At 44.5% G+C, this 22136-nt stretch overlaps 1 protein-coding gene across 5 annotated transcripts in view; it reads left to right on the top strand.

Moving 5' to 3' along the window:
- Positions 1–5829: 5829 nt before the first annotated feature.
- LOC141935983 (kinesin-like protein KIF20B) overlaps positions 5830–22136 on the top strand; it is a 51881-nt gene continuing 35574 nt past the window's right edge. Inside the window, exons 1-6 of one of the 5 annotated variants that reach the window (XR_012626669.1) lie at positions 5830–6602; positions 7351–7490; positions 8085–8235; positions 9172–9439; positions 10267–10381; positions 11762–12935. Coding sequence is in view for 3 of the 5 variants with exons in the window: in XM_074852695.1 (XP_074708796.1) it covers positions 6534–6602; positions 7351–7490; positions 8085–8235; positions 9172–9439; positions 10014–10135 (750 nt within the window). In the remaining 2 variants the exon portion in view is untranslated. Of the gene's footprint in view, positions 6603–7350; positions 7491–8084; positions 8236–9171; positions 9440–10013; positions 11332–11761; positions 12936–22136 lie in introns of those variants that run through there. The other 4 variants (XR_012626670.1, XM_074852695.1, XM_074852698.1 and 1 more) reach the window with 4 other exon arrangements.

The following is a 22136-nucleotide window of genomic DNA, read 5'->3' on the forward strand; positions in this document are numbered from 1 at the left end:
GTTTGGAGCCTTTCCAGCCCCTGTGCTGCCTGGCAGCGCTGCAGGCTGTGTGTGTGCGGTGACACGCTTGGCTTGGTGTGCCAGTCGGGATCCCCCTCGGAAGGTGTCTGCAGCTCCGAACTCTGCTGGCACCGTGAGCAGAATTACAGGGACATCTCCCCGCACACAAGTCCGTTGGAGTGGCCCCAGGCAGGCAGTGTGCCCGTTTCCCCCAGCACATCCCAGGGAATGACGGTGCTGTGTGACCGACACAGTGTGCAGACAGACGGACAGTCGCACCTTGTCTGGGACCTGTGTTAGTGGTGGGACCTGACTTCTCGGAGTGCGGGGCTCGCAGGAATGCTTTGAATTCCAGCTTGGCTCGCAGAGCTTCGTGTTGGCCTTTGGCCCCTTGGGTAAGAAAGCCCAGAGTGAGGGCGTAATCTTGAGCAATCACACTCTAAAATAAGCTCGTATTTCAGACAAAATATAAACTGCCAGTTGCCTAACAGCTATGTCTCCTGCCAAGGTCTGGTAAGAGTTTTGCCCCGGGACTTGTGCAGCTGATGAATAACACTCCTGGACCGGCACAGCACAGGTATGTTGCTTTCCAGTAGCAGCTTATTCCCAGCTCAGTGTTTGTTCGAGCTTTGGCAGTATTTCAGGCCAAGCTGTTCCTGGTTTTCATGTAGTGTCTGGCAAAAATAAGACCTGTAGATCAAACTAAACGTTGCCGCCTCGTTTATGTATCGCTTTACCTCGTTTGCATCTTGTGAAGTTTGTCTGGCTTCACGAAGTCCTGGATCCGCCTTTTACAAGCTGGGTGGGAAGGCTGAGCTGTTAACTGTTCTGACCCCAAAGTGCTGGTGTCCTTCAGGTTCTTTGCTGGGGGGAACAGAAATATTACGGCTGCTTAACAGGCAAGGCTTTTCCGGAGCAAAAGGGCTTTGAACCAGCCCTGCTCTGTCTGCTGCTTTAATGAACACCGGGTGTTCCCCGTCAGTGTTTAGAGACAAAATGTGTCTGCATGGCTGTAGCACAGACATGGGAATGTAGTATTAGAGACCATTGACTCATCCTGGCCAAAGCTTCAAAACTGCAGGAGGCCACGTGGTAGGTGTCCAGCTGCTGGGGTGCTTGCTGCCACAGTCTGGGAGTCTACGAGCCCAGGGAGCTGCTGTCGTAGTCTGCGAGCCCAAGGAGTTAAACTTAATCCAGAGCAAAAGCTGCCAAGCCACGTCTGTAACATCACAGGAAAAAGCAACTGGAGAGTGAAGGGCAGACAAAAATGCTAATGTTTTGAAATAAAATGCACTTTTTAAAGATTATTTTGAAATCTACCTGTCTACTATCAACACTGGATCAATTTACTTCCATTTCCTATAGCAAATTTTCACTGCCCAGATTCTGAGATGCACAAAAATCATTAAATTTTGGATGAATAAATGAATTGCTGATCTGTAAAACAACTGAAAAAATCACTAAAAAGCAGTTCTTTAACTTGCACTCTGGCATGAGGTCTTCTCATTTTCTGGTGTCCCCTTAAGAGCTAAAAGTATCTGCTAGTCTTCAGAATTTTTCTGGACTCTGTCACGTATTCAGCTACTTTGTGTTACACTTATAATACCAATTATTTATCAGGTCCTGCGGAGATAACCATGAAGTTTGGGTTACTCTTGCAATGAACTTTTATTCTAAATGGCCGCTATAATGGGATGATGGAGAAGCGGATGCAGAACAATATGATTGTTTGGTGTGGGTTTTTTTTTTAATTCTCTCTTCCTTGTCAGACACGGGTTTTAGCAAGGTTGTGGTATATGTGTAAGGGTTTTTCCCTGGTAAACAGTTGCTTTGCATTGGAAGAAGAATGGCTGGTCTCGTTTCATCATGATGTGAACCCCACTGCAGAGCCTCTCCCAGCTATCAGGAACTTGCTGTGTAAATTTTGAGTAGGATAAAGAAAGCTTTCTCCTTAGAGAAACTGCAGCTCTCAGTTTCAGATTGACTTGTCTTGTATGAGAGACTTCAGAAGCTTTATGGCATGTGATCAGAAAGCAAAAAAAGGGCTGTATTTTATCTCGCAGGATGGAACCGAATTTGGATAAGGAGGACTTTTTCAGACCATCCTGTATTGCTGGTGCTGAGCCACTTCAGAGAACGGCACCAGGAAGCGTGGAAGATTTTAAAACAGATCTCTCTCCTGATGTGTCTTTGGTTTCTTCAAGCTCAAACACGAGGCAGGTAAGAAAGCTTTAATGTTTGCATTGTTTGGATATTTTTTAATGAGCTTAGTCTTTTCATCAGTAAGAATAATCAGAATTTTACAGAGAAGAGGAAAAGCATCTTCAGTGTGTTTTTAATTTGGAGGAGATAGATAGGATTGGACTGAGTTGTGTGGCACTGCACTGATACTTGATTGGGAGCATCAGCCTTCTGTGAATGAGGCTAATTGCCAGCTTGGAGCAGCTTAATCATAGAATGGTTACAAATATCCTAAACTGCCAGGTGACAGTCACTGCCAGAGTTTACATAAACATAGAGTGTATTGCTTTGTAAGGCTGTAATAATTTCAGCCAGGTGTGTGTGACTTCTTTTTTTCCTCCAAGTATCTAGAGGGAGGAGGGGGGAGTTAAGAAAATGTGTTCTAGATGTCAGAATGGGAAAAGTGTGTAAGTCCAGACTCATATTTGGGGTTTTTATCATTATTGTAAAGGTCATATACATCTTATATGCCTTGTCTTCAAATAAGGAATAGTATTTGAGTCTGTTTCAGTTATTACAGGCAGAGCATAAATAATTAAAACATATTTGAGTCCTTCCAAGTATTTCTGTCTTGTCTCAGGTTTCTGAGTTGATCAGTAATATCCTAGGAGACCTTGTCTCCTGATGTGCTGTTTCTGTACTGTTAAAGCTCAATATCCTTTCTGGTCAGAAGGTGTCATTCCTTAATTATTTTTCAAAGCATTTTAACAAATAAGGTGATTTGATTTACGCGGGAACAATTTCTCCTACAATGAAATGGCAGTTCTAGAGGCTGTAATGCTGATTTTATACTCAGAAGTAGTAGAGGGACAATGAGTCTTGTGCCGTTGAAGTTGATCTTTATTGCAGCGACATTGTCTTCTAAGTGATCTTCTGTTGGGTAGATCAGAACTAAAGCCCACTGCCAGTGTTTTCAGTCAGCATTAATCTGGGGCGATGATGGGGTGCTCTGTCCTAATAAAGAACAGGTAAATAACAGAACCCAACATTCCCAAAGTGTACAGTCCCCCACGCCTGACTAGTTTGGGCTGTATTGTGTGGGTTTTCAAGAATTTTTCATTCGTGTCTTTTCAGACTCCGGGGACTTTTTCATGGTTTCTGTTTTTCTAGGACTTAACGATGTGATCAGAACTGTCAGGGCAGAATGTTGCCTGCGGGGTGCCGTGGTTTCCTCTCCTGTTATTCCCAGTATTGCCAACACAGCCTTTCCTTTCTGGCAGTACATGGCAGTCTGTGTTCAGTCCATGGCAAGGGACTGCAGTGCAGGATGCAACAGCTTCTTGGGGCTGTTCGTTGTTTGCCAGTGACTGTTACCTTGTTCGTGGGAGGTTGAATTACAAGCGGCATTACAATAAACAAGAAGTTATGAGTAGATGAGGAGAAACCAATGTAATCCAGCTGTCCTTTAACTTAATATGTTCCTTGGTTCCTAGCTGGGTGTTTGAGTGCAACCAGGTGTTACAGAGGCTCTGCCTTGGGCAGCGCAGCGAGCGCTGTGACTGCTGACAGCCCAATACTTGGCCAAGCGAAGGAGGTAGAGGAGCACTTCTTTCTGTGCTGATGGGTCCATGCACCTTTAGAGAGCTCAGGGCTCTCCCTTTTCCAGTGGGAAGCAACTCTCTGTATTTCAGTATGGATGTGTCTGTGCTGCCAGATGAGCAGCAAAGTGAGCAATATTGCTGATGGTCTGTGGATTTCTGCCTTGTGGCTGAATATTGATAGGATGTAAACACGGAGCTTTTTTCTCTAGCTTGGGCACCTGATCATTTATCCTCTGGGGTTACTGGTGCTTAGTAAGGACGGAATGCAAATAGTCTCGCCACCTGCGGGGATGCTGGTAGCTCTGCTCCTTTGGACAATTTACTCTCTGTCAGGATACTTGAAAGAAATGAGTGATTTTGAGGTTGTTCCCCTCTTCCAGTCTGTGCAAATAACCTCAAAGGAAGCAAAAGTGGCTTTGGAACAGCAGAGCTCCAAAGCTGTTGGACTTGTAAAGATTTGAATTCAGACAGGTTTCTGCTGGGCTTTATTCTTAAAGAGATCCCTGTTGAGCAGTCCAGAAATCCACTTCAGTGCCTGGAATTCTAAAGCTGTTCAGTCCAATGAGAGTTACGGGGATTGGATTTTGTGTAAGCATACCTTTTTCCTGGTGTCTTTAGTTCTGAAATGAATGCAAGAATGTGAGAAAACTGAGCATAGGCTAGGAATTGGAACTAGAAAGGATCGCAGTGCATTTTTTATTTGTAGTGGAAAGAATTAAGCCTCTCCCTAGTGGTATGCTGGGTTATAATCCAGTGGTGTGGCTGTTGTGGGCTGGAATCTGTCCGTTCCCGTGGTTTTTATCCGAGTTAGTTAACTGGAATTCTCCAGTGTGGAAGGCAGGTGGCAGCAGAATTCTTCACGACTTCACCCCAAAAGCACAGGCGTATGTTCTATCTAGCTCTAGCAGTCTCTAAGGGCTTCAGAAAAACCATCATGTATGTGTCCCTGTAGTTTTGCCACTAAATTCATAAGCTGAAGTATTGTTCTTATAGCAACAGTTTTCGAAGTTGGCACCTACTTCAGCAGAGAGAGGTTTGGGTGGGTGTTTTATGTGTGTAAAGCTTAAACCTGGAAGGTTTGGTTACACACGAATTTAACTATTTCAGGAATCGCTCTATGGAATCCCAGCTTTATATGACATATGCTCTTGACAAAACATTAAAAACCCAACCCAAATCTCACCTGGTTTTTAATCCATGTTTCTTCTCTTAAGCATACTGGTTTTGGTAGACGAGTTGCACTTCTTTGCAGTTCTGTGCCTAAAAAACCCAAACAACCAAAACTGAGAGTGGGAATGGAGTGTGTGTGCATTAACCTCTGTCTGTAGGGATTTGTTTTACTTTTTGTTTTTAAAAGAGTTCAGCAGAAGGAAGTTTTCCTTCTCTTCCTAAAACCTAGGCTTTATTTCAACTGTGATACAGCCTGTTCACTTAATTTCTTAAGTGAACAAGTGTTCTACATTTCCCTCTGTTTCTGAGAGGTGACCTAGGAAGCCCCAAGATACGGAATCCTGAATTAGCAAAACACCAATAAGAAAAAATTTCCAGACTCTCTAGATTCACCAGGTTAAGAATAATGTGTAAACTACACCTGGAGTTCCCCAAACCATCCTGAGGATAGACTGGGGGAGTGCTGTGCTCAGAGACCTCTAGGGAAGTGCAACAGGTCTGTCTTGGAAGTGCCAGTAGAGGATTAAAAAGTACTGAAGACTTTATTCTTTGTTTTCTGGGTAGGTTTTAGCTATGGACACATCTGTTCTTGTCCAGGACCAGTCGTTTGGCCAGAAATCAGCAACAACATCCTCACTACTTAGTCACACTAAAATGCCCATCTCAAGGAAAAGAGTTACTGCCCCATGGGACAGGAGCTTAGAAGATGTTGTTTTGCTGATCAGGGATATCAATTAAACGCAGACACCAGAGTGAAAAGAGCAGGTGTATTTACTAGAAATAACTAAATAATATATCAGAATAATACAGAAAACATACAGTAAGAAAAGACAGAGCAGCACGCTTAAACAAATAGGAAAATCCAGGGTAATGCATCACATCATTACTACAAGAGAGAGAGTAGTGGTTAAGAAAGACCCATCACCACTTGCATACGTTACCATCATCCAGCCCCGCAGGCGCTGGGCAGCCCCGGTTACAGCGAGGATTTGGAGAACCTTTCCCTGCAAGTGGGAAATCCTACGCGGGGCGTCCACCCGTAGGTGAGGCTTCCAAAGTCGCTGTGAGCGGGCCCAGCCTTATATACCTGAAATCAGTAAGCCAGAAGAGCTGGCACCTTTGTTTTGAGCGGAAATATCTGGAGTCAGTCTCACGTTAGATTTTCCAGAGCCTGGCCAGGGCTCAGGGAAAAAACTAAGGGATTTTTCCCAGCTTATCTAGGTGATTTATGAGCAAGGGCCAGACAACTGTCTCTGTGGCCCTGTTACCTTGTTTACACACACAAAGAAGGATACATGTTTTGTGATGTTTAAGTCACATTTTCTATACATATCTCACTACTGACTACATACGGAGTTAGTCATTTCGGTTCAAGACTTATTGTTCAGGTTTCAATATTCCCACCTGTTACATCCGGACAGGTGGTTTGTTATAATTTTAGTACAATACCTATTGATACAACGTTTGTCAATTATAAAACATACAGGATTCATCTATAGGTCAACTCTGGCTTGGGATTATTGTCCAAGCCTGAGCACTTCAGATGTGATCGAAGATGACAATGACGGGGAGGAACAGCATATGTCAAGAGAAGAAGCAGTGCAGAAATACCTAGAAAATACAGTTCTTATTGGGAAAAAAGAGTACATGGTATGTGCCAGGGCTGTGTTAAGAATTAGCGTAGCACGGAGTCTTGAAGCAAGGTCTTATTCTGGTTTTCCCCATCTCCCACCTTTTTTCTTTTTTCCTGATCACCCTTATTCTATCTAAATCCAGCATTAAGAACTAAAAGTGGGATTACTCATGGTGTGGTGCCTGTTGTGGGCAAACTCTATAATGTGTCTAAATACAGACTAAGCAGTAAGAATTGCAGATTGGGCTTTCTCTCCCTTTGGAGCCCATGGTCAATGCACAGCAAGTATTACCTGCTTTTAGCAATACAGACTGTTCCTCTGTATTCTCTGCACAAGGAAACGCTGAAAACTGTTCCTTAAGCAAATGTAGTCGCTTCTAGGGAAGACGAGGAGGGAACGGAGGACTAGAAACTGGTTTGTGGAGGTTTCATTAATATTGCCCCCAAAATGAGCCTCTGGAAAACAAGAGCCAAATCCTGTGGAGCTTAAGCCTGTTTAAGACAACTTCAGCAATTCTGGTCATCAAATGGATGTTCTTTACAAATGCCTGCTCTGTGCAAACTTATAAACTGCTGCGTTAGGACCAAAGAGATCTTCTGAGCTCCTCACAAATCTTCTGTTTATGAATCAGCTAATGAAAGAAGTGGAAGGGCTTTTGTCAGGTGGACGAGTAAAGTGGTGTTGTAGTGTTTGAGGAATGAGGAAAATCTCACTTCTGGGAAACCATTTCTTTATGAAAAACTTAATCCTAATGGTAATTCCAGATGCTGCTGAGTCTCACAGAAGAGTTGAAGAACAAACTTCTTGCTGAAAAGAAGAAGAAGTTACTGCTGGAGCTACAAATTCGTGCAGAGGTGACGCAGGAATTTGCCCAATATTTTGCTGAGCAGGAAATATATTTCAAGTAAGTTAGCTTTGAGTGGTTTTTAATGTTACTGATTAAAAAAAAAGAAATTCAATTCACTTATTTCTTAACTCTGTCCCTTGGCTATAAGAGACCACACTCTTCTGCCAGACTTCCTGCCTCTGGTAATAGATCAGTTTGTGTTTGGACTATGAGTTCAGGAAAAATACTGTGTAGGAAAGGCTTTGATCTGGGGGGGATGGAGGGGGGTGTGTAATCTGTCAGCAGTGTTCCTGCAGAGCTCTCCCTGACAGAGGAGCTTTGATAGGATGTCTGTAGAAAGAGTGACACTTGCAAATCCTTTGGTTCCTGCAGCCTTAGTGGTACTTCGGATGGGTGTTCTGGCTCCAGAAGCTTAGAAACAATGCTTGTAGTTAAGTGTCAGCCATAACCTGTGTGTGTATGTCTCCCCCTCATTCTTCAGGAGTGTGTGTGCAGGAAATACACTTCTGCTTTGGTGTAGCAACACCATTTGTGTATTGTTCTATTGTGCCAGAATAAAGAAAAACCCATCTTTGTTTATAGCAGCTGTACTAATAACTTCTTAGCAGCTCCTGCTAGCTAGCTTGTATCTGACTTGTTTCCCTACTCTAGTGAGTGCCTTTCTTACGAACGAGAACGGCTTGAAGAAGATGCTGACACGCGCCTGGAGATCTTCAGGGAACTTGTAGATGGTTATCTTGGAGACGTGGAGGAAGAAAATAAACTAAAGGATCAGCCTTGCAGCGAACAAGCTGGACCTCTGGTACGTTTATCCCCCTGCTGCCATCCCTTCCACTAACCACCTGTTGTGGTGATGGGACGTCTCCAGAAGGAGCAGAGCGGTCCCAAGGAATGGCATGCTGTGTGACTGTGTCCTCAGCAAGGTACATTGGCGTGTTCAATAGGAGTAGCTGCTGTGCCTCGGAGATGCATTTAGGAATCTTTGGGGTTTTCTGCGTTTCTGCAACACAAAGTTACTGTGTACAGAGAAGCCGGGGGAAAAGCTGCAGTTATGCTATAAACTGTTGCATTAAGTGCCTGTTTAAGGCATTTGAAGCTGAATTCTTAGGCCCCATATATGCGCTGTACTGGAGTGGTGCCAGAGACTTTTTCCCTCTTAAGGCTGTTGTGGCTACAGCTGGAGCAATGACAACTGTATATACACTTAAGCATAACTGAGCTCTTAGGTTGAGGCTGGTTCTTGTGAGTTTGAAACAACCCTTTGTTTTTAAACAAGGAGGAAAGATATAAAGTCAATGTTTTAAATACAACTTAATTTGATAAGTTCCCGCAAAGTTATTTGACCTCCCAACCTTCTACTGATATTTGAAACTTTCGGATGTATTCCTTCTAAAGCTGTTTGCTTGCTGTGTTCATTCGGTGTTCTCATCGGGTAAAAATGCTAGCTTTTATATTAAATTTGGAGGGGATGCTTTAGTGGTGATATAAAAGGGAATGTGATGGTGGGCCATTAAATGCTTTAAAACTAAAGTAGCTGTTACTGGATGCTGGAGACTTCTGTGTGAAGGTAGACAGAAAGTGGCCATCAAATTGCCTGTGAACCCACAAGATGGCTTTGAAGTCAGAATTAACTGTACTTAGGTGTTTGAGGACATAATGGTCTTCCAAATTTTCAGTAGAAATAATGGGTATTGTGTCATTATTTGCTATTTCTAAAGGGATATAAATTATCTTCCAGAATGAAGAGTATGGCATAGGGCCAGGCACCTACATTGATCGTGAGGGCGTTACTGATTCTCTGCAGGATGATGTCGTTGATATCGAAAAGCAGGCAGAAGAAACACACAGACACGTGGTGTCTCTAGAGGACCCCCAGGAAGCTACAGGTTGGCTTGAAAAGCAGCTGAGCAAAACTACCACTGCACTAACTCAGACCAAAGAAAAGCTGACAAAGAAAACCGATGAACTAATCAAAACTGAAGAGCAGCTGACACAGAAACCCAAAGGTGAGCTGGGGGTGTGTGATGAGAAAGCAAAAAGAAATGACACTGTAAAATAGAAATAATCCATCTGAGCAGGATTTTGGAACCAAATCGTGTGCATAGAGGTGATAATCAATTGTTTGGTGTATGTTCAGGCTGAACAATCCCACAGGCCTTGATTATTTCATTTTTAAGACAAAACTTAAAACTGTCACTTGAAGACTTCTGAACTGTGGGGCAACACGTCAACATTATTTATTCGTGATTTCATGGTTATGTTGTGATCCAGCCCTTCACATTGTGCTGACGCAGTGGTTTCAGGTATTCTGTGGACCATTCATAGACAAAAGCAGCAATACCTCATAGTGCGATTTCAGCAGAAGTCTCTTGACGTGATCTATATTTTATACGGGTTGCAGGGCCCAATTCTATCCAAAAAACCTGAACTTTTGAAATGTGTCCTGCAAGTAGAAGCCAACACAAAAAGAAATGAGTCTATTCAAAAGCTCCTAAAGTACCAGAAGATCTGGAAAAATGGATTCCTGAGTAAACTGTGTAATGGCTGCTTGTTTGCTGCAGGCTTCTCTTCCTGTCACAGACTTGGAAATGCAGATGATTAAATCGGACGAGTCTGCTGAGCAGCTTAAAGAACCAGCTGAGGGGACTTTCTCAAAAAAACCCTTGTGCAGAATTACTTGCTTTAATACAAAACTTCAGTAGCTTAAAATGCTGTTGTAGTACGTTTCTAGCTTTTTTTTATATCAAGCTTAGCTTAACTGATCTTGCTTCTAAATGCATCGTATAGTTCAAGAATTGAACATTGACTGAACTACTTTCTTTTCTAAGAAAAGGAATACGCAGAATAAAAGGATTCAAGAACTAATGGACATCGTGGAGCAAAAAGATGATGTTACCATGAGACTGCAAGATTTGATATCCCGTTTAGAAGAAACCATAAAAGACTCTGTAAGTCTAAGACATCTCAATTTTCTGTTTACAAAAAAATCTAAATCTGTGCTTATAATGGACTTGACTGTTTTGGACAATTGACATTTTCTGTAAGTAATTGCTGCTTTCTTGAAATGGCAGCAGGTGAAGTTGGCATTGAAACTGAAGTTACAGCAGAAGGTGTGTGGGGGTGTGTGTGGAAAACAGGACTTTTGGAAGCAGTGATCTGGAGTTATTATTGGAGGACTGTCCATGAGACTATGAAGAGCCACTCTAAAGAAAAAAAACCCAAAACACTCAAACTGGGAGGACTCTAGCAGCGGGAAGAGAGGGATTATGTCACTGTCTGGTTTATTTTTGCCTGAATGGAAGAGGAGGGAAAGGAGGTTTTGCTGCAGCAAAAGGTCAAATCTAATTGAAGTTAGAAGTTATGTGAGAAGGACAGTGGTTGTGTAAATTGGCAACAAAAATCAGTGTGTTCCACCTACTACCACCACGCACACGAACTTTTTAAGGCAGAGCAATAATATGAATACTATAATTAATGGAAATTCATGTTATCCACGTGGTGGTCTTCTTTTCTTTTGTGGCAAGATCCGAAGCAGGAAATTCCAAAGTTTTCTTCTTCAGGGCAATTCAAGCCAAGGGCATATAGTGGCTGCAGAAAAAGAGGGGGAATGGGAGAGGAAAGAGACGCTTGATTTCAGCAAGCACACTGCATCATCTAGTCCAAGATGGACTGAACTATTAAGGAACTTAAGATAATGTTGCAGTGAAAGCAGTCGGTGTCATGCCAATGCCGCGTTCTGCCCTGTCCTCTGCGCCCCTAATACTAACTCAAATCATTAAGGAACTTAGTCAACAGTTCAAGCAAGATCAGAAAGGACCTAGTAAAAAAAAAACCCAAAACTTAATCTCAGGGTTTTTTTTCCTAAAGCCTTATGCTTTTAAAAGCCATTCTTCAGTACCGAACCTAAGTATTTGCTCAGCCTCTCTCTCCTTTTAACCAAACTTTACACCGATGACCCTTTGCTTCACCTCCACTGAACACAAAATATTAAAGGCAACAGCTTGAATGTGCATATTAGACCACTGTTCCGAGTTCTGTAAAACAACTCAACACATCACACAGATCACAGCAGCAGTCTTGCATATTGCATATTGAACACTTCAGATCCAAATGCACTATGGACTAAGTACAAGTTCTGCCACACACACGCTGCATAAACAAAACCCAACTCTACTGTTGGAAGTTCACTGTCATTCGCCACTGGACCAGAAAAGGGCACTGAACTCAGTCCTGTTTTGAAGTGACTGACTCTGCTGAAGTCAGTCAAGTCATTTCACGGATAACCACAGTCCAACATTTCTTTGTTTTCTCCACGTTCTCCTACACAGGCCCAGATTTACAAATTTATACACCCTGTCTGTAAGCAGCAGCAACTGAAAAATAACTGAATCCTCAGGACAAACCCCGCGAGACTCAGATTAGAAGTTTCCAGCAGTAAAGTCAGCACTGAGCAGGTATTTAATGCTATTTCCAAACTGTCTTACAAGCTTTAAAGAACCAATCTCCCAACACTCAGAGAAGATGATAATCTCTATTTTTAAAAAATTAAAGAGGCCTCAGAAGTGACATTCACACATAAATTCATCGACAATAGCATATTTGAAAAAAATTGTAGCATAAAATTGTAGTTAAAAGGAAGACTTTTTGCAAATCGGAGGAGACATCAGTCTCTCCTTTTTACATAAAACCAACTACCCAAAGAAGTATTCCAGGTCACTGGTGTAGTAACTACTCCATTTCTCAACATCAATTTAAACCCGAGCTGGAGATGCAAGTAATTCAGAAATGACTGAATGACTGAAATACGCCTCAGTCATTTTAGGAGTAAAAACCATAACCTTCCTTTGTGCTGCACAATGCACAGGAACATCAGCCTGGGTGATCCAGCAGCAGCAGCATAGCTATGGTGGTCTTGGAAAAACAAAACAACACAAAAATACCAAAAAACCAACCAAATCTGGACAGAATTTTTTCACAAGCCTTCTCAGAGGCGTGTGTATGTGGGGAAATAACCTTGAGACCAACTTCTCTAACGAACAGCCCAAACAGTGCCGCTGAGACAATGCCTTTGAGGGGTAAAACCTGCACCAAACACAATCCCAGGAGGTTTACTCACCTCTACTGTCCCACTGTGCTGCACTCAGGGACAGCAAAGTTATATATGCTTGCTTGGGGCTGTGATAAAAACCGTTATGTGTAAGTCATCTGATAAATATTTAAGACTTCTAAATTCATACGATTAAGGAACATCTTACACTACATTCTGAGCCTTTCTAAAAATCACTAAAAAACCCCAAACACACCAATCACCAGTTGTCATCTGTATTTGCTAAACAAAGCCAGCAATTTCTGTATTTCCTTAAACATCTGACATTTTGTACCAGGCTGCTGCTTGTTCCAACAGCAATATAGTTAATTTTGATAAAGCAAACCGAGGCAGTGTTGAAGTGAAGAAAAACCCTACAATAAAACAGTAAAATAAAAGCATTTTGCTTGAACTTCAAGTTTACCGTCCAAAATCTAAGACAGCAGTCTACGGATAAATTTCTTCCAAGATGCTGCGTACAGACTCTTGAACTAGTTTATAGAAGTTTTATCCTTGACTTGTAAATTGCTACTGTATGCAGTATTTAAGAAGCTTAAAGGAGCGAATTCATAGCAGTAAGATAGAATGCCTGCTCCACCTGCTTCAGTACTGTTCACTATACACATTCCATGCGGTGAACTGGAATTAAACTGGAACTTAGATGCTACAGTTAGTTATCAAAATGTTTTTCCTTGATTCGGAGATTTATCCGCCTATTTTCTTTTAAATACTTTCTGTTAAATGCTTTTAAATACTCTCTTCTACCTAAAAATTCATTTCTTAACTTGTGTCTTAGTGAGATGCCGCATGGAATAGCGTGTGTGAGTGGACAAAGAATACCCTGTTGTGGAATACAAGTTTAAAACAGGGCAGATCCCCAAAACCGAGGAAACTTTACCGAAACCTCTTTCCTCCCCGTCACCCTTAAGTCACGCTCAGCAGGGACAAAACTGCCCAGGACTCAGCCTTTGCTACAGAGGGTGTTATCTTAACGACTAGAAAGAGGTTCTGACATCTTCTGGTATTTCCTTAAACCAGTGGAATTCCACCAGTAGTAACCCAAACCAAACCAAACCAAACCAAAGAGCCCAAACCCAAACATTCTCAGAAGAATGTTCTGCTTTTCCAAGCTTCAGATGTTTACTCTTACTAAAGGAAGGGAGGTGGAAGGTCTCCAATTCAGCACACATCGATGCCACTTCGAGTTCTCTTCTTCCCGCGCTCTGAAGTCATCTGAATGCGCCAGCTTGATTCCATAAGCTGTAAAGCTGCGTTACTGATGCAAAGGACCTGAATTATAAAGAATGCCTCCTATTTTGGCATCGACTCTGCACTAACACTGCCTCTGGACCAGGGGTGGAATATAGAGTCTGTGCTAATTAGCCCAACCATACAGTCCAAATCGGAGCTGCCTCACATCCAGTCAGCCTCCAGGACCCGCGAGAGTAGGAAGTCTGACACGTTCTTCTAACTGGACACCACATCTAACAGCCGAGCGCCGTTTTGCAAACAACACTAGGGTGCTGTGTAACTTCTAAAGACACAGACTTATTTGTGTGGAGATGAGATTCAAACTAAATGAAGAAGGTATTAGTTTCTTCTGTGGGGCATTCAGGCTTTTCCTAGTCTGGATCCCACCCCCCCAGTCATTCCTCTTCTGGAACGTCAACATGTAGCTCTGCTCCCCTTCTCACAAACGGACATCTAGACATGCACTTTCCATATATTTAAACAAATCTGATTCTTTTCACTCCCTTGATAGGTTCATGGTTTATCTAGTAATATTAAAACATAGCTTATCTTTTAGGGAAATCACAGCTTTCTGTATTTCCTCCAGGCACCTTTTTCAAAATATTCAGGTGTCACCAAGTGGTTAATTGTTGTACTGCTGTCTGCTCAGGACTACTGTATGCAGGAATAACCAAGAATTCTGTTATGTGAAAGTAAATACATATCACCAAAAAAAAGCCAGAGGGCTTTGAGATTATTAATCCTAACAGTGCCATTTGAAAATTCTGTCAGAGCAGCCCCTTCTCATTCACTTACCTCAGTCTGCTATCTGCTTTAAAAAGAAAAATACCTATACACATCATCAAAAATTAAGTGGCCAAAAAAATTAAGTTACTTACCAGAAGGAATTATTCCCTGTGGCATCTTTGGACACTCATGCTTATAGTAAATTGCTTCCAAGAAGAAACACAGACTTTTCTCAAAATCACTGCTGCTTATTAAAAAAACCAAAACGAACCAGCAAAACACCCGCAAACCACACAACACCTGCATCCATGCAGCATCATTCAACATGCGAAACCATCCACCAGACACTTCAGTGAGGAGGGATCCTCCGTCACATCCAGCAACTCCTCTTCAGCTGCAGACATTTCTTTCAACGTCCTGTTGGAATATAAACAACTTCTGTAGATTAGAGAGGGAAAAGAAATTCTATTCTAGGCTCCTTACGACTATGTTTCACTATCATGGCAAGGCCAACACCAAAAAGAGGGTGTTTATCAGCACGGAAGGTGTATCTTTCCAAAGTCAGCCATGCATGTTTGCTTTGAAATAGGGTTCTGCACACGCTGTGTGAGGCCAAATCCTCAGAAACAAGAGTCCAAAGAGGCCACCGAAAGAAAAAAGTTTTATAGTTCAAAGATAACAAGACAGCACCACTAGCACTAGGCCATTAGGGAGACAGCTTTTAAAAACCAACCTGGGATTTGGGAATTCCAAGGAAGAATTCACATGAACTGTAATCATATGGTACACTGAAGTGCTAGAAAGCTTTAAAATAGTTAATTTAAATTCACCTTACAATGTTTTCCCTATAGCACTTGCAACTATAATTGAAGAGAGAAAAATCTCAACACATCCTTCCTTAATTTTTCAACAACTTATCTGCATTCTGGATTTGACCACAGCTGTGAATAATCATTCTCCGTCTAATGTTTTTTAATTGTTCTGGTGATTCTTTCCCAAAAACGTATAGGAAAGAAAATATTTTTAGATAATGCTATCTTTAAGCCACAAAAGGGGCAGGTGTGCATGGTCAAGTATAGAACCTGAAGCTGTCTTCATCCTTCTTTAAAGAAGGAGAGTCTCACACCATCATTTCGAGTTTAGCATCCTTGTTACCGTTTGTGTTCAGGATTACACAGGTTATAAAGGTACGGCCCTAATTTTCATAACTAGAAAAAAATGGGAACAGACACTCAACCACTAAAATGCCACCCACAGCGTGTACAAAACCAGGCACAGATACTTTCTTATTAAAAATAAGTAATTCTCATCACTTTGACCATCTGAAAGTATCACCTTCTGCAGGTGACCTACTAATGCAAACCAAACACCACTGCTAAAGCGGAGACAACGGATAAGGCTTTGCATTTTGGAGATTCTCCTTCCTGTAAGACCTTTTGGGCATGTGTGGTGGTTTGACCTTGGCTAAATGCCAGGTACCCACCAAGTCGCTCTATCACTTCCCCCCTTTCCCCTTTTTTTCTCAATAGGGCAAAGAAGGGAAAGAAAATAAGATAGGAAAACAAAACAACCCTTGTGGGTAAAACAACAGCAGTTTAATATAAGCAAAGCGAAGCAAAGGTCCGCGCGCGGAAGCAAAAAAAAGCAAACAGATTTATTCTCTACTTCCCATGAACAGGCGATGTCGGGCCTTCTCAGGAAGCAGGGCTCCCATACGCGGAGGGGTTGCCTCGGAGGACCAAGGGTGACACCCCCCGTCCTCCTTTCTCCCAGTTTATCCTCGAGCAGACGTCAGATGGTCTGGAATAGCCCTTTGGTCAGTCGGGGTCAGCTGTCCTGGTTGTGTCCCCTCCCAAGGTCTTGCCCACCCCGTCCCACTGGGGGGAAATGTCGGAAAGAGCCTTGGTGCTGTGTGAGCACCACTCAGCAGTAGCCACAGCACCAGTGTGCTATCAACACCCTGCCAGCTCCAACATCAAACACAGCACCATGGGGGCTGCTACAGGGGAAAACCAATTCTGGCTCAGCCAGACCCGGTACAGTCTCCACCCCTTATTCCATACCATTTACGTCATGCCCAGGTCCCACATAACACTCATTTATCCATTCCGTAAGCTTTCTTCACTCCTCCAGATGTTCAGTGACTTGGCTCCCATCTGTCAAGATGGATGTTCAGGACAGAGCAGTATGTGTGACTGTTGGACTCCAGCACCGGCTAGGTTTGGGTCATCATCGCACGTATCTGGTTCACTCTTCGTCGTTCCTACTTCCTCCATCACTTCCTGCAACATACAACTCAGCCCACAGATTATTTCCCCCCCAAGGTTAAATCTCCTTGAGGCACACACTGAGTAGCCCCATCCTCCCGCATTACCCACCAAGTACATCCAGGTCCCTGAGCAAAAACAATCCCACGAGTGGGCTTGCCTTTTCCCAAGGGAGGAGCAATCCACACTGCCTTTCCCAGCCATTTCCCTGTGTGTACTACAGGGACCTTATCTCCTCCCACAGTATGAAGGGGTTTGGTTTGGGCAGGACCAGGACGGTTAACAGATCCTCTGGTGTTAATTAGCCAAGTGGCTTCTGCTAAATTTATATCCCAGTGCTTCCATCCCCCATTGTCCAATGCTCTCAACATAGTCTTCAACAGTCCATTGGATCTTTCAGTCTTCCCAGACGCTTGTGGGTAATAAGGGATGTGATACACCCACTCAATGCCGTGTTTCTTTGCCCAGGAGTTTATGAGATTATTTCGAAAATGGGTCCCATTGTCTGATTCGATTCTTTCAGGAGTACCATGTCGCCATAAAATTTGCCTTTCAAGACCTAAGATGGTATTTCAGGCAGTGGCATGATTTACAGGGTACGTCTCAAGCCAACCAGTAGTTGCTTCCACCATGGTGAGTATGTAGCGCTTGCCTTGGCGTGTTCGTGGCAATGGTCCAATATAGTCAATTTGCCAGGCCTCACCATATCGAAAACTCCGCCATCGCCCTCTGTTCCAGGGAGACTTTACTCGTGTGGCTCGCTTGATTGCAGCACATGTTTCACATTCATGAGTGACCTGTGAGATGGCCTCCATGGTCAGGTCCACCCCTCGATCACGAGCCCATCTGTACGTTGCATCTCTCCCGAGATGCCCGGATGTTTCATGGGCCCATCGAGCTACAAATAGCTCACCCTTGCGCTCCCAGTCCAGGTCCAGCTGAGCTACTTCAACTTTAGCAGCCTTGTCTACTTGCTCATTGTTTTGATGTTCTTCGGTGGCACGGCTTTTGGGCACGTGGGCATCTACATGACGTACCTTTAGAGCCACGTTTTCCACTCGGGCAGCGATGTCCTGCCACAGTGCAGCAGCCCAGATGGGTTTACCTCTGCGCTGCCAATTGGTCTTCTTCCACTCCTGTAGCCACCCCCACAGGGCGTTAGCCTCCATCCAGGAGTCAGTGTAGAGATACAGTACTGGCCACTTTTCTCGTTCAGCAATCTTTAGGGCTAGTTGGATCGCTTTTACTTCTGCAAACTGACTTGACTCGCCCTCTCCTTCAGTGGCCTCAACGACTTGTCTTGTGGGACTCCACACAGCAGCTTTCCACTTCCGATGGTTTCCTACCACACGACAGGATCCATCAGTAAAAAGAGCATACCGCCTTTCATCTTCTGGTAACTCATTACATGGTGGTGCCTCTTGGGCACGAGCCACCTCCTCAGGCAGTGCTCCAGAATCTCTACCTTCTGGCCAGTCCATGATCTCTTCCAGGATCCCTGGACGGTTGGGTTTTCCCAGTCGAGCTCGTTGCGTGATTAACACTACCCATTTACTCCAGGTAGCACTGGTTGCATGGTGTGTAGAAGGGATGTTTCCTTTGAACATCCAATGTAGTACAGGCAATCGCGGTGCCAAGAGGAGCTGTGCTTCTGTACCAACAACTTCGGAAGCAGCTCGAATCCCCTCATATGCTGCCAATATCTCCTTTTCAGTTGGAGTGTAGTGGGCTTCTGATCCTCGATATCCCCGGCTCCAAAATCCTAATGGTCGACCCCGAGTTTCACCTGCTGTCTTCTGCCAGAGGCTCCATGTGAGGCCATGCTCCCCAGTTGATGTGTAAAGTACGTTTTGCACAGCTGGTCCTGTCCGAACAGGCCCAAGAGCTACCGCCCGAGCTATCTCCTGTTTGATGTGCTCAAAGGCTTGTTGTTGCTCAAGACCCCACTCAAAATTGTTCTTCTTTCGGGTTACTTGATAGAGAGGGCTCACCAGCTGACTGTAACCTGGAATGTGCATCCTCCAAAATCCCACAAGTCCTAAGAAAGCTTGTGTTTCCTTCTTGTTGGTCAGTGGAGACATAGCTGCTATCTTGTTGACAACCTCCATAGGCACATGGCGGCGTCCATCTTGCCATTTTATTCCCAAGAACTGAATCTCCTGTGCTGGTCCCTTGACCTTGCTTTTCTTTATGGCAAACCCAGCTCTCAGAAGAATCTCAATTACTTTTTGTCCTTTCTTGAACACTTCTTCTGCCTTGTTGCCCCACACAATGATGTCATCGATGTACTGTAGATGTTCAGGGGCATCACCCTTTTCCAGTGCAGTTTGAATTAGTCCATGACAAATAGTGGGGCTGTGCTTCCACCCCTGGGGCAGTCGATTCCAGGTATATTGGACACCCCTCCACGTGAAAGCAAACTGTGGCCTGCACTCTTCTGCCAAAGGAATTGAAAAGAATGCATTGGCGATGTCGATTGTGGCGTACCACTTGGCTGCCTTTGACTCCAGTTCATACTGGAGCTCTAACATATCTGGCACAGCAGCACTCAGTGGTGGCGTCACTTCGTTCAGGCCACGATAGTCTACTGTCAACCTCCACCCTCCGTCAGACTTCCGCACTGGCCATATTGGGCTATTAAAAGGCGAATGTGTCTTACTGATGACACCTTGGGTCTCCAGTTGACGGATCAGTTCTTGGATGGGAGCCAGAGAGTCTCGGTTCGTGCGATACTGCCGTCGGTGCACGGTCCTCATAGCAATTGGCACCTGTTGTTCTTTAACTCGCAACAGTCCTACAACAAAAGGATCTCCTGAGAGGCCAGGCAGATTAGACAACTGTTTGACCTTCTCTGTGTTCACACTGGCCACACCAAAAGCCCATCGGTATCCTTTTGGGTCTTTGAAATACCCCCTCTTGAGGTAGTCAGCGCCCAAGATACAAGGGGCTTCTGGGCCAGTTACAATGGGATGTTTTTCCCACTTGTCCCCAGTCAAGCTAACCTCGGCCTCCAGTACTGACAGTTCTTGACATCCCCCTGTCACTCCTGAGATCCAGATAGGTTCTGCCCCTCTATAACTTGATGGCATTAATGTACACTGTGCCCCGGTGTCGATTAAAGCCTGGTACTTCTGCGGATTTGATGTGCCAGGCCATCGAATCCACACTGTCCAATACACCCGATCATCCCTTTCCTCCTCCTGGCTGGAGGCAGGGGCCCTCTATTCCTGTTCTTGGTCAGAGTATTCACTGTCTGACCCTTGCTGTGCCAGGCCGGAGACTCCTTCATCAGGGCCAAGGGAGGTGATCTCAGTCTTCCTGTATCTGGGAGATCGCTGATTACTTTCTTGCGGTTTCACGCCAGCTACATTAACAACCTTCTTGGATGTCTTCTTCTTGGCAGGGGTCTTTCCTCGCAATTCATGTACACGAGCTTCCAACTTGAAGGTGGGTTGACCATCCCACTTCCTCATGTCCTCCCCCTGGTCACGCAGGAAGAACCAAAGTTCGCCACGTGTCATGCGCCTAGGTTTCCCTTCCCTCTGACTGGGGTGGAAGAGAACCGATTTCTTGGGGTGCTCCTGACATCTAAGGCACTCGCCCGTAGAGATGAGGAGGTACCAAGACTCTCTTCAAAGTTCTGAAGCCAGGAAGAGACTGCCTCCACAGCTGGCGTACATCTTAGTCCTTCTCCCATATCCATTTCTGGATAGTACATTGCAGCCAAGCCCGCAGAATACAAGGATGGCGCACCTTTAATCACCTTCCTCCACATGGCCCGTGTGCACAGGACATCCTCTGGATTTTTAGGGGCTTCATCATTATCTGGATCACTATAGATGACTTCCAGCACTGCTAGTTCTCTCAGGTACTGGACACCTTCATCCGCAGTAGCCCACTTCCCTGGGGAGTTGTCCGTAAGATCTTCCTTGAAAGGATATCTTGCTTTAACACTTGAAAGGAGCCGTCTCCACAGACTGCAAATTCCTGTTTCTTTTCCAATTCCCCTTTCAATTCCTCGATCTCTAGCAAGGGAACCCAGCTGTTGGGCTTCCTTACCTTCCGGCTGCTGAGCATCAGCCCCATTATCCCAGCATCGAAGCAGCCAGGCAGCAATCCGCTCACCCGGCTGGCGGCGATAGTCTTTCCGCAGATCTCGCGGTTCTGATGACGTCAGGGACCGGGTAGTTTCTGCCTCCTGTTTGAGTTCTGTTATTCCCTCTTCTGACCCCTTTGCTGAAGGACCCGCTTCTTCCTCCTCTTTTTCGTCCCTTATTAATCGAGGGTATGGACCTGTTGTTCTCCTTGTCCACTGTTTCTTTTTTACTACTGGGGCAATCTCTGCTGTTATTGTTTTTGTTTGAGTTCCCGTTTCCACCACAGTCCTTTGAGAGCACTGAACTGCAGCTCGATAAGCACAGGCCAGGCCCCAGTACAGCACTGGGAGTTGCTGATTTTCATCGGGATAGACAAGGCACCCTTCTCTCAGGTGTTGTGTCAGTTTTGCGGGGTTGCTTGCCTGTTCAGGGGTAAGATCCCAGGCTACAGGAGGTGATAACCGTCCTAGGAATCTTCCCAAATCCTTCCACTCCCCCTGCCACCCAGGGACAGGCCGCCTCAGGGCACATTTTGGTATTCTCTCACCCAAAATTTGCTTTCTCTTACACCAAAAACCTAACGAGCTCCACACAGCCCACAATAGGCGAACAGCATTAATGAACAGTATCAAAGAGCTGACATAAGGGTGAATAAGTACTTCGGGAGCTTGCAGAATAAAACCACTCATGATGTTCCCAATTTCTTCCAGCATGTTCCCGAGCTTAGCAAAATAAAGATAAGCAGAGCAATCAACAAACCCGTGACCAGCACAAGAGCTTGTCGCTTACTAACTGCTATAGCTATAGCACAATTAATATAAAACTGCCGTTGTCCCGCCCCACGTTGGGCGCCAAAATAGACTGTGGTGGTTTGACCTTGGCTAAATGCCAGGTACCCACCAAGTCGCTCTATCACTTCCCCCCCTTTCCCCTTTTATTCTCAACAGGGCAAAGAAGGGAAAGAAAATAAGACAGGAAAACAAAACAACCCTTGTGGGTAAAACAACAGCAGTTTAATATAAGCAAAGCGAAGCAAAGGTCCGCGCGCGGAAGCAAAAAAAAGCAAACAGATTTATTCTCTACTTCCCATGAACAGGCGATGTCGGGCCTTCTCAGGAAGCAGGGCTCCCATACGCGGAGGGGTTGCCTCGGAGGACCAAGGGTGACACCCCCCGTCCTCCTTTCTCCCAGTTTATCCTCGAGCAGACGTCAGATGGTCTGGAATAGCCCTTTGGTCAGTCGGGGTCAGCTGTCCTGGTTGTGTCCCCTCCCAAGG

The sequence above is a fragment of the Strix uralensis genome, chromosome 30, assembly GCF_047716275.1.
Source record: "Strix uralensis isolate ZFMK-TIS-50842 chromosome 30, bStrUra1, whole genome shotgun sequence".
Classification (NCBI taxonomy): domain Eukaryota; kingdom Metazoa; phylum Chordata; class Aves; order Strigiformes; family Strigidae; genus Strix; species Strix uralensis.